Raw genomic sequence first — 13,082 nt, 5'->3', positions numbered from 1 at the left:
GCAACAGGTGCCCGTCTGTGGGTTGAGAGTCGCAGCTACTTCACAACACAAGCATTTCGTCTGCTCTCGTGGATACAAATTCCTCTCCACGCTGCATATCCTCTTCATTAAACATCTATTAGCACCAGGAGAGCAGTGGTTATCGCTCTCAGACAGATGGGATAATTGTTGCTGAGCGTCTCTGCAAGTCAAACAGTCCACGAACGTGGGCAGATGTCCACATCTAGAAACTGCACGGACATGTTTACAGAAAGCCCGCTCCGGGTAAACAGCATTATTTTGATTGACAGAGCTCAGAAACACACCATTCATAATCGTTAGGCTGCTTTTGTCCTTGAGACTCTACTCAACGTCACTCGCATATCAACCTCTCTTGCTGCAGTGACAAGACAAGTTTGAAGATGTTATTGTGATATTGTTAGTTTTTTTTTATAATAAATACATGATTGTTGTTGTTAAATATTATCTGTGTACTCTACCTAAATATTTGGTTAACGATGTATATAAATATAGCTCAGATATCAACACAAAACCAATAATAAAATGATATGTTGACATTATTTGTTGGTACTAGTATCAACTGTTACTGTAACTGTAATGTTTTTTTTTCTTCTTTCCTCCTTCACCGCGTTAATCTCAGCAATATATAAACATGCCTTGCGATGAAGCGTAGCTGCTGTTGACCAATGAGGCGTGTTTTTCACGGTCGGTTAATGTGCCATTCAGACGGGAGACGGAAGTGTTTTGAGACTTTGACTCACAACATTCAGATCAGAACAATCGCTAAAAAAGAAATGACAAGTACAACAATTTAATTAATGCAAAGGTATTTATTGTACTTATACAGGGTTTAAATGTACATCAATTACTAAATGTACTCGTTAAACAGGAGCCTCTCGGAGCTATTCTAGGAGACAACAGTGAATCGATTTTTAAGAAAATAAAATTTTAACTGCACCGTATATTCCAAAAATAATATATAAAAATTAATGTTTCTGTTCTGTTGGCTATTATTTAGTACATAATTGAAGTGGATCTACGAGAAAGGGCTGGAAGGGCTTGAAGGGATTCTGTTGGTGGTATTTGTATTGTGACTCTAGTGGTTATATAGTGCAATTGCGATATTAAGATAATAAAGCTCCCGTGTGTAACCGGCTACACAACGGTTAGAAGACTTGTTTATATTTGTACAAAAGAAAGTAAACTTCGACACTCCAAGTAGGTAAAAACCATTATAGACATTTAGGCCACTTGGGCTCAAAAGAATGTTGGATCATCTTGGTTTGGTGTCTGCATGTTTTAAATTCTTCTTTTTGTTCCGTTTGCAGGATCTGTTGGTAAGAACTTGGCCAACAAGCCCAACGTGTATGTATCCAGCAGTGCAGGTGCTCGATGGAGGGAGGTCAGTCCAACTACTGAGGGATCAATAAAGTTTTACCTTACCTTACCTTACTTTAATTTTATGACTTACTGAAGGATTTGACATGTATGTCAAGGTTTCTTCACATTAATGAAGGGAGTCTTTATACTTTATCTTTGCATATATTTACCTAAACAAATAAGGGTACAGGAAATATTTGTGTTTGAGAATTGTAAAAAAAAATCAATAAATGTATTGCATTTAAATGTGTATAAAAGAATGAATAGGTACAAAAAATTGAACTTTTACTTTAAAGGTTAAAAAGTGAAATACAAGTGTTTTTTGTTACTTCTGGTGTTGGTTTATTAAACAGCAACTAGTAATAAAAATTCTATTATTACTATATATATTTTGATTGCCTGAAATGAGGTAATTTCTAGTGATTGATCTCCACAAAGTACTTGTATAGACAGAAATGTAATAGAAATGTGTTAATTTTGACTTTGATTTTGAGTCTAATAAGCTTGATACTTTAAAAACGTACTCGAAATCTGTCACCTTTGACCTCTCATGTCATGCCCTCGTCATGTGTCACAGGCGTTGGCAGGGCCGTTCTTCTACACCTGGGGGGATCACGGTGGGATTCTGATCGCAATAGCCCAAGGAGGAGCGACCAAACACCTCAAGTGAGTACTTCTGATAAACAGAAACTTGAGTTTTGTAAGAAAAATCTCTGCTTCTGGTCGAATCTTGACATTTTGAAAATAATCTTCTCAAATTTCCACCCACCCTTGCTTTGTTTGGAGCTCAGAGGAATACAAGCTGACACTTTTATGGAAGGGGAACTTCCTTCTCAAACGTTTCATTTTTTAGACTTTTCACTTCCTCAATCCAAAGCTAAAAATACACACCTTTTTTGTTTTCATTTTGTTGCATGGGAAACCAGTAAAACTAGTTTTAAAACCAGTGATACTGATTGTAGGTCAGTGGTGCTCACACTTTTTCAGCAACTTGGCAAAATAATCAACTTTCTAGAACAATTCTAAAACACTGAATGTATTGAGAAACATCAAATCCAACAATCTTCCAAACACCAAATTTAATTGACATCTGGCTGATTAAATGAAATATTTTCCTCAGCTGATGTTTAGTAAGTAAGTAAGAGTTATTTGTACAGATCTTTCTAGACCAGGGTCACAAAGTGCTCGAACAATCAAAAGCAACACACAGTTACAAATACAATCAGATTTAAAAACTCTTAATGGCGAAGACAACATAAGACAAACACAGGAGTCCCAGAAAATTAGGAAAAAGCTTAAATAAAAATGTCTTTAGATGTTTCTAGAAGGAGTCAGTAGATCATCAAACACAGAGATGGTTCCAAAGCTTAGGAGCAACAGTCTGGAAGGATTTCTCTCCTCTGGTCCGGAAGCGTGTTCAGGAACCATCAGTAGATTCTGATCCACAGACCTCAGAGCCCGAGCTGGGGTGTAAGGCTGGATCAGATCACTGATGGAAGGTCTGACCATGAATAGATCTGAAAGTAAGAACCAGAATTTTAAAGTGTATAGTTTTAAGGATCGGGGAAATGTGAGTTCTTCTACTAGAGCGGGTCATAATTCGCTTTGTATTAACTGCAGGCGAGACAGATCCTTCTTGTTTAGACACCAAAATAAACAATAGTCTAAACGAGAAAACACAAACACATGGTTTACAAGCTCCAGATCGTGTTGTGACAACATTTTCCTAATTTTAGAGATTTTTCTCAGTTGAAGGAGACATTTTCTGGTCGTTTTTTTTGCAGTGTTGAACAAGAGACATGTCTTGGTCAAAAACAACACCCAGGTTTCTCAGGCTCAGTTTAACGGACTGGCCTACGTCACCCAAGTACTGACTCAACCCTGGAACCTTATCATCATGAGCAATGAGTTTCAGTTTTAATGGGTGGACCTTCTGATGAAGAAATCGGCTCATTGGTTCATTTTCTATTAAGTAGAAGGATTGTCCAATCAGCTGGTCATTCACAATATAGTCAATAAAGTCGTAGTTGTACTTTAACAGAATAAAATACCAACGTTAAATGTTATATTTTACAATAATAATGTGGGTGAAGTTTGTAACTGAGAGGGTTAGGATCTGTTTGAACTCTAACCTCATCATTTGTCACGATCAGATTCAGCACCAACGAAGGCGAGACCTGGACCGACTTCCAGTTCTCCGACAGGGAGGTGTTTGTGTACCAGCTGCTGACGGAGCCCGGAGAGAAGAGCACCATCTTCACCGTCTTCGGCTCCTACGCCGACCAGAGCCACAGCTGGCTCATCCTGCAGGTCAACACCTCCGACGTCCTGGGTAGGTGATTTGTCCTGGAACCCGTCATCGCCATCAGTCAGGGCTGACTCTCTGGTTTCCCCCGCAGGTGTGCCCTGCTCCGAGGCCGACTACAAACGCTGGTCGCCGTCGGACGAGCACGGCAACGAGTGTCTTCTGGGTCGTGAGATCACGTTCAAGAGGCGAACTCCACACGCCACCTGTTTTAATGGAGAGGACTTTGACAGGCCTGTCACCGTCTCCAACTGCTCCTGCTCACGCCAGGACTATGAATGGTGGGGAAGACGTTATTATATGGAAGTACATATAATAATACTGAATGTTAATTTTAACATTTTAAGCGTTTAAACTTTAAAGTTTGACATTTTTATTTAAATATTTCATTCTTGTTTTGAATAATTTGATTAAATCATTTCTATATTAACAGTTTTAAATTTGCTTTTTTAAATAATTAATAATAATAATAATAATAGCGAATTAAATAGAAACCCCAAATATATTGAAAATAAATGGGGTTTCTTTTTACAGATATCGTTTAAGTAATGATTTTTAATTTTTATAAATTAAAGATTTTCTCATTCATAGCCAGTTGCGTGGTTGTCTGCTTGGTACTCTTTTGGTTTCGACTAGTCCCACTACTCTATACTATATATATTTTTTAATTTAATTTAAAATGCGACGGATAAAAAATATATTGGATTTATAGAATGTGTTTTGAATAATTAAAACAAAGAATATAAAACCGAAATAATGTTCAAAATGGTCAATTCAATTATTAAGAAAAACGAATTTAATGTTCAATTATTAAAAAAATAATTAAACACTTGAAAAAAATATATATATTCAATAAAAAAGAAAATCAAAGTTTCAACATATAAAACATTAAATGTAATATTCCATATTCTGGTGGCTTTGGTATACTTCCATACATATGTGATCTCACTAAAAGTATCACTATTTATTATTAGTATTAATAATAATAATACATTTTATTTATATTGCACTTTTTGTCATACGTGACCTCAAAATGCTACAGCAGAGTTGAAACGGGTAAAGAAAAAAGATTATTATAAGTATTTTTTAAATCAACAATTATAATAATATTCATTTATTATTCATACCTAAACTTAATCTATGGATTTATGCGTCTAAACATTTTTTACTCCTTTATTTATGCAAGATTTTTAAAAATTATATTTCATCCGTTGGCATTTCATACTTTGGCCTTTTCTCAACCTGGACTGCATCACCGCAGCAGAGAAACTAAGCAAAAGGTCAAATCTGTGCTTCTTTTTTCTTCTCCTGCAGCGATTACGGCTTCAAGCTGAGTGAAGACTTGTCCCTCCAGGTGTGTGTTCCTGACCCAGAGTTCATGGGCGACCTCTACGCCCCTCCGGTGCCGTGTCCCGTCGGCACCACCTACCGCCGCAGCAAAGGGTAAAACATTGCTGTGATCGGCAGTTTTTAAACGATCCGTACAATCGTCTCTATATTTTTGATGACGCAATATGAATGAAAGTTCGCCCTCATTTTTGAATCTGTTGATTTCGTCAAACTGTTTTTGTTTGGTGCTGCAGCTACAGGAAGGTACCAGGGGACAGTTGTAGTGGTGGAGATGTGGAGGCCAGACTGGACGGAGAGATGCTTCCTTGTCCTGTCGGAGGTATTATTCAAATGCTAATACTATTATAAACAATTATGTTACCTTTTCTTGTCTAGTTTTTTTTCTACCTAGAAGTTCAGAACATACATTTTGAAAGTGATAAATATTTAGACAAACTGCTTAATTTTTTATTTATTATTTTTATATAAAATGGTCCCATGCTATATTGTGGTTTATCTCCCGTGTTTTTTGTTGTAGTGCACACAATACAATACATATTTCAATATAGGAGACTTCCGGAGGGATCGATATAGTTTATCTATCTATCTTATTAAGTGTTATCAGGAAAAACAAAGCTTAACAAAAATAATGATACAGGAAAAAATTTGTGTTTAAGAATTTTAAAAAACAATGCCCCTGTATTGCATGTACAATAAAATAAACTACTTTTACTCTGAAGGTAAGGAAGTATGTTTCAAATAGTATTTGACCTTTGATCATTCTGTTTCATACAGGTGATTATTTGATATACTTAAATGCCATTACAGAACTTAGTGTGAGGCTCTAATTACCGCACCCACCTTACTTATGATGCCAACAAAATAGTGAACTCCCATCATGCCTTTTTACACACCTCAATATCTAGGGACAGCTGATAAGTAGCTACAACACTGTATTGAAGTTTTACATCTAAAAGCGATCAACAGCTGGGATTGCTTGGCTGGGCGGCAAAGCATTTAAGTCATTGAGAGGGTTGTTTGGAGAGTTTTTTCAAGAGTGTAATCTCAGTTTAGGATAGATGTATAAAGAGTGTATGCAGGGATATCATTTACATGTGTTTAAATTGTGGAAAATTCTATGTTTTTTTTCTTCTTTTTTCTTGTTTAATGCAGGGGGGTTTTCAGAACATAAGCCATGCAATAAATGAGAGACCACTGTATTGTTTTTCTTTGTAAATATTTATTATTATAAGAATTCTCATGCGTTTAAATTGGCGTCAATTGAGGATAAGATAAGATGAAATAACGTTCCTTCAAGTGACTCTTGAAAAGCTATTGAACCCTCGTGTATCACTGCAGTCCATTTCTTTTTGCACTGAAGGTCTAACCGTTTTATCACGTCTGGCTGCAGAGAGCAACGAGTTCATCCTGTACGCCGTGAGGAATTCCATCCATCGCTACGACCTGGCCACCGGTACCGACCAGCCTCTGCCTCTGGCCGGGCTCCGCGAAGCCGTCGCCCTGGACTTCGACTACGACAGAAACTGCCTGTACTGGGCGGACATCTCGTTGGACACCATCCAGGTACAATTATGAAACAAAACTCCGTTCACAGTTTATAGAAACAATGCTGTGTTTCTGCTGCAGCGCCTGTGTCTAAATGGCAGCACGGGTCAGGAGGTTGTGGTCCGGAAAGACCTGCAGAACGTCGAAGCTTTAACCTTTGATCCCATCAGCCGCTTGCTCTACTGGGTTGATGCTGGAGCACAAAAGATTGAGGTAAATACTAAGTGGTGAATAAGTGCATGAATTAGTCTCTGACATTTGCTTAAAAGTCTGTTGAAATACATGAAATATATATGTACATTTTACTCGGTAGGTTTCCAATCCAGATGGGGATCTTCGTCTCACCCTCCTCAACTCATCCATTTTGGAACATCCCAGAGCTCTTGTTCTTCTTCCTGAAGAGAGGTAACACATAGGCTCACCAAAAAGCAGAATTATACATTTTGTATTGTTGATAGAAGCAACACAAGATTGAACGGACTTGTTTCTGGCTCCGCCAAGTGACAGAAAGGTGTAACTGCAATGTCACAGAACCTCTCTTGTGCAGTTGCCACATACAGCATGTGCATTAGTTTACAAGATAAAGACTCTTGTTGTGTCAGTTTGTGGTTTTATCTTAATAGAAACAAAAAAAGTCTTTCAGTACTTCATATGAAAATACTCTTATTTACTGCTGTAAAGAAGTGAGATGGTCACATGACTTTGAGATAGTCGTCAAGGCTAAATTACATAGTGAACAATTCTACCACAGGAGTTAAGAGTGTTGAAAATTGTATCTCAAAATGAAAGAATTAAATGTCAAAATAACACTTATCTCTGCTATATAATTGAAAAAGTAAAGGTCTGGATTATCTATTCTAGTTAAATGATCCTGAGTAACATTGAATTTATATCTGATTTTCTTTGTAAAGAAATCCTTAATAATTAAGGTAAGGTTAAGGGAGTTTTTAATCCATCAAGTGTTTCGTAATAGCCTTTTTAGTTGCTGACAAAAATAATTAAATATAATATATACCGTATATAAAAATTATATTATTTAAAATGCCGTAATTTCTAATCATGTCCTGCAGTCTCATGTTCTGGACCGACTGGGGAGACCGGGCCGCAGGTGTGTATCGCAGCTACATGGACGGAACCAACGTGTCCTGCATCGTGTCGGAGGGCGTCCGCTGGCCCAACGGCATCACCGCCGACGACCACTGGCTGTACTGGACCGAAGCCTACAGCGACCGCATCGAGAGGGCAGACTTCAGCGGGGGTCAGAGAAGCATCCTGATGGAGGGGCTCCCTCACCCGTACGCCATCGCAGTCTTCAAGGTAGGAACCTTCCTCTCGTGGTGATGTCACCCGATCTTGTCTAAATCGTTTGTGTCAACCCCAGAATGACCTTTACTGGGACGACTGGTCCAAAATGGGAATCTTTAAAGCTCCAAAAGCAGGTTCCCAGAACAACGAGCTGATCGTCGGACGCTTGACGGGAGTCATGGACCTGAAGATCTTCTACAGAGGGAAGAACAGAGGTGAGAAAGTTAAGCAAGATATTAAAACAATACATTCTATTATGGTAAAGATTTCAACATACTGTAGATAGAGGTTCAAAAAGGGTTGTTAAGTGTGATGTGAGGGAGGAAATAACATCATAACACAGAAATAGCATCTGTATTATCATATCATTATCATATTGTAATAAAGGAAAAAGGAAACAAGTGTTGAAGTATCTTGTGCGTAGGTGTGAGTGTCTCGCCCAAAGAAACTGGGATAGACTCCCTAAAAATCACAGAAAGACACTACACATGTGAACTCGTTTAAAAATGACTGGAAATAATGAAAAACATTAGCAACCGAAAATATCATATTCTATATCTTGAGACCCTGTGCCATTCCAGGGGTTGGGGTGTAGTTAAAGGGCAATTAAAGTGTTGATTTAAGTGAGTCTTAAATAGATGTTGGACTCTATTGTATCATCAGTGTGTGTTCGTACAAAACTCTCTTATCATTTAAATATTGTCGTTAGAAAATGATCTTAAGCCGCTGAAAAAACATTGTTTTTCTCGTGATTAAATCTTGTTCACCATAACCACACCCACTCTGCTGTTATTGGACAATTTATGGGGTTTGTCCCCGCGCATCTTTAATCCTGAAAGTCCCCACCTCCATGGGATTCGTTGTATAAACAAAGCGGGGCGGGATTACAGCTGGCTGGAGGAGAATTTAAGCCATTATTTCGTACCACTCTTGTAACCTCTCGTTTAAACTAAAGTAATAAGTTCAAAACAGGGTCATGATCAGTGATTTTTCTGCATCTTGGAGAGGAAGGATTCAACATTTGACAGTCAGGAGAGTTGGGTTTTCACAGTAGATGTTTGTTATTTTAGCAATGATTTATTTGTGCCGCTGCATAGCGTTAGTGACTGGAAATCATCCAAACTTTTTCTTCCTCTTAAAAAAAAAGGGCCTGTATTTACAAAACAATTAAGCCGTTCATTTACAGAAAATATGAAGCAATAAAAACTCAATTACAGCCATTTGGCACAAAACCATCCTACTAGTTTTTCACATTTACAGTATATAGAATGGACACATTTTTACATAGAAGTTATTTACTGTTGATTTCATTATTTTGTTCTACTTTTGTAACCTTGACATTTTAGACTTTACCCACTGTCTTCCACGATGTGAACGAAGTGACTGCAACTAAAAGTTAAATTCCCCTTGGTGTTTAATAAAGTAATTCTGATTCTGAAATAAAACTAAAATACGTTCATTTACAAGTATAAATAATGAAAAGGTTGATCTACAGTTGACGGCTTACTCTCATTATTAGACAGTGTCATAATGTGAAAATCTAAATTAGTTTTTGTCAATTCAACCTTTTAATACTGCAGTCATGAGCTTTATCAATCTTTTTTTACTCTATTTTTTATATCACCCTGCATTTTTTTTATGTCATCATAAAAAAAAAGTTTGGGTTTTAGTGACACTTGTGAATCAAAATGCCCAGCTTAAATGTAAGTTTTAATTTTAGATTCTAGGATCTTTATACTTCTATTAGTACAGTCCATTTTTTAACTTTTTTTTTTATATCACCCTGCATTTTATTTATGTTATCATAAAAAAAGATTAAATTAATTTGGGTTTTAGTGACACTTTAGTGAATCAAAATGCGCAGCTTAAATGTAAGTTTTAATTTTAGATTCTAGGATCTTTATACTTGTATTAGTACAGTCCATTTTTTAACTTTTTTTTTATATCACCCTGCATTTTATTTATGTTATCATAAAAAAAGATTAAATTAATTTGGGTTTTAGTGATACTTTAGTGAATCAAAATGCCCAGCTTAAATGTAAGTTTTAATTTTAGATTTTTTTCTTTATACTTGTATTAGTACAGTGTAGGTAAGTGTACAGGTTTGGTGAGCACTAACTCTATTGACTAATAATGTATTAGGGCAGATCTCAATTGATGCCGATTTAACATAAAACTATTAAATAAAATAGTCGAGTGTGATTAAAGCTACATTCTGAACATTCCCTCTCAGGTCACAACGCGTGTGCCGACCAGCCGTGCAGCCTCCTCTGTTTGCCGCAGCCCGGTCGGCGCCACACGTGTGTTTGCCCGGACGGGACTCCAACCACCACCTTGCCAAACGGGGATCTGCAGTGTCAGTGCCCCGCGGGATACCAGCTGGTGAACAAAACCTGTATGAAGACCGGTGAGTAGCGGGTGCTTCCCAGATCAACGATAGCAGCGAAACATTTGTTTTCCTGGTTCCAGTTCACAGCTGCTTGCCGAACCAGTACCGCTGCTCCAACGGACGCTGCATCAGCAGCATCTGGAAGTGCGACAGCGACAACGACTGCGGAGACATGAGCGACGAGCAGGAGTGTCGTGAGTGTGGCCGAATCGTCGTCGTCTTCCTACACGACGTTTAGATTCTGATATCTGCTTCTCCCGTCAGCGACGACGACCTGTGACCCGTCCAACCAGTTCCGCTGCGTGGCCACGGGGTCCTGCATCCCGCTGGCCTTCAAATGTGACCACGAGGACGACTGCGGCGACAACAGCGACGAGCAGCACTGTGGTGAGTGTTGTTTCACGCTTCGCTGAAGTCCAGATGGTTGGCGCGGAGATACTGCCGGGAAGTGAATCAGTGGAACAAAATAAATGCATAAATAGTGTAGTTAATACAATATATATTGATTTTTATTGAAATAATAACATTAGAAAATGATCTTGACGATCTTATTTACCATAGGGCTAAACTGGACAGCCTTATTAAGAAGGCCGGTTACGTCCTAGGGCGCCCCCTGGATCCTGTGGAGGAAGTGACTGGGAGGAGGATACGTAGCAAGCTGGGCTCCATGAGGAGGAACTTGTCTCACCCTCTCCAGCACACACTGAGGGCATTGAGGAGCTCCATCAGTAATGGGATGCTCCATCCCCGGTGTGTGAGGGAGAGGTACCGCAGGTCCTTCCTCCCTACTGCCATCAGACTCCACAACAAGAACACAGCCAGATAATTATCTAACTGCACCTTTCTTGTTATTTTTGTAAATATGATTGTGTATATAATATAGTGCAGATTTATTTTCTATTCTATTTAGATTTTTTCTTTTTTTATATATATATTTTATTTCTGGGTGTTTTTATTTATTTATTTTATTTTATTTTTTTTCTGGTATATTGCTCTTGCTGTTGTTAAAACATATTTCCCCTCGCGGGACAATAAAGGGATTCTGATACTGATAACCACACCCACTCTGCTGCGATTGGTCAAGCATTAAGGTCTGTCACCGCGCGTCATCAATCCCGGAAGTCTCCACCTGCAAGGGACTCGTTGTATAAACAAATCAGGGTGTGGTTACAAGTGTCCGTAGGAGGAGTGAAGCCATTATTATCATAACATATCATAATGGACTTGTAGCCTCTCGTTCGTCAAGATTCCAGATGAGGCAGAACTTTATAAAGTAACGAGTTGAAAACATGGTCATGATGAGGGACTTACTGCATCTTGGAGAGGAAGATTCAACATTTGAAACATGAGAGTGAGTCAGGAGGGTTGGAATTTAACATTAGTTGCCTCTTAAATAGAAAGTTTACACAAAGACATGTATCTAGAAAAATCACTTTGCCACATCATTCATCACAACCTCCAGTGATAACAGATCATTAAAGGTATTGAAATGAAAGTCACAAGGTTGGGTTTAGCTTTATTCTTAACGCTTTTGTTTGGATTTTAAGAAAAATCTGTTTGAAATGTTTTTTTTTTTCTTTAAACCATTAATTATTTATGGTAACCATTTTTGAAAAGTCTCTGTGGACCTGCTTTTCTCCTCTTCTATGTCGCTGGAGAACCTAAAAGGAATTTAGCCAACATTTTTTTTTATTGTTTTGTAAAAAAGTGTGGATACATGAAGTCTCAAATGTTAAATGGTTTGGAATTATCTTATTATGATAAATAGAAGTTTTGTCCTTCAAAGAGAGAACGGAGGTTTGGGAAGAAATGTGTGTTGTGAAATTAATTTTTGCACCACAGACAAGTTTATGTCATTGTTATCTTAAGGGACCGAAAACAGTAAAAATGAATCATAGAGTTTGTGTTTCACTCATTTTCACAAGTTTATCTTTTGAGTAAACTTGACTGAAATGATCGTCTCGAACGCGTAAAATACTTATGTTACTTCAGAAAAATTATACAATCTTCTCACCAACACCGTTGGTTCTCTGCAGCGAGAATTCTAACCCGCTCAAGTAGAAGAACTCACATTTCTCGGATCCTTAAAACTCTTCACTGGCTTCCAGTTTCTTTCAGGATCAACTTTAAAATTCTGGTTCTTACTTTCAGATCTATTCATGGTCAGGCTCCTCCTTACATCACTGATCTGATCCAGCCTTACACCCCAGCTCGGGCTCTGAGGTCTGTGGATCAGAATCTACTTATGGTTCCTCGCACACGGTTCAGGACCAGAGGAGAGAAATCTTTTCAGGCTGTTGCTCCTAAGCTTTGGAACGATCTTCCTCTCTCTTTGTGTTTGATGATCTACTGACTCCTTCAAGAATCATCTCAAGACGTTTCTATTTGTTCAGGCTTTTCCGGAACTCCTGTGTTGTTCTCAGTATTATCTTGATATTTAAAGTATATACTTTTTTGAGTATTGTTTTGTTTGTTAAAGCGCTTTGTGACCCTGGTCTCGAAAAGCACTATATAAATAAATATTACTTACTTACTTACTTACTTACCGTCCCGACAGTATTAATCAATAGAACATAATTGAACTTTATAAAAAAAAAAAAGGTTTTCATTCTGTTTGTTCCAGTGACAGAAGTGATTTCCTTATGAGGTAGATAACGTGATGACTTCTATCCTCCTCAGAGTCTCACCAGTGCGGTCCTGGAGAGTTCACCTGTGCCCGAGGCGTTTGCATCCGGGAGGCCTGGCGCTGCGACGGCGACAACGACTGCAGAGACTGGTCCGACGAGGCCAACTGCACAGGTGTAGCAT

The 13,082-nt window shown here is 38.2% G+C and overlaps 1 protein-coding gene across 1 annotated transcript in view; it reads left to right on the top strand.

Annotated features, from left to right (window-relative positions):
• Nucleotides 1-13,082, top strand: part of sorl1 (sortilin-related receptor, L(DLR class) A repeats containing) — a 69,389-nt gene that overhangs the window by 33,241 nt on the left and 23,066 nt on the right. Inside the window, exons 11-25 of the mRNA XM_087796360.1 lie at nt 1,329-1,402; nt 1,958-2,046; nt 3,534-3,712; nt 3,780-3,966; nt 5,000-5,128; nt 5,269-5,354; nt 6,426-6,598; nt 6,662-6,793; nt 6,894-6,985; nt 7,651-7,897; nt 7,962-8,100; nt 10,119-10,292; nt 10,355-10,468; nt 10,539-10,661; nt 12,954-13,073. Coding sequence (XP_087652486.1) covers nt 1,329-1,402; nt 1,958-2,046; nt 3,534-3,712; nt 3,780-3,966; nt 5,000-5,128; nt 5,269-5,354; nt 6,426-6,598; nt 6,662-6,793; nt 6,894-6,985; nt 7,651-7,897; nt 7,962-8,100; nt 10,119-10,292; nt 10,355-10,468; nt 10,539-10,661; nt 12,954-13,073 — 2,058 coding nt within the window. The remainder of the gene's footprint in view (nt 1-1,328; nt 1,403-1,957; nt 2,047-3,533; nt 3,713-3,779; nt 3,967-4,999; nt 5,129-5,268; nt 5,355-6,425; nt 6,599-6,661; nt 6,794-6,893; nt 6,986-7,650; nt 7,898-7,961; nt 8,101-10,118; nt 10,293-10,354; nt 10,469-10,538; nt 10,662-12,953; nt 13,074-13,082) is intronic.

The sequence above is a fragment of the Callionymus lyra genome, chromosome 7, assembly GCF_982586985.1.
Source record: "Callionymus lyra chromosome 7, fCalLyr1.hap1.1, whole genome shotgun sequence".
In the NCBI taxonomy this organism is placed as follows: domain Eukaryota; kingdom Metazoa; phylum Chordata; class Actinopteri; order Syngnathiformes; family Callionymidae; genus Callionymus; species Callionymus lyra.
This window is presented reverse-complemented; position numbering and strand designations above follow the sequence as displayed.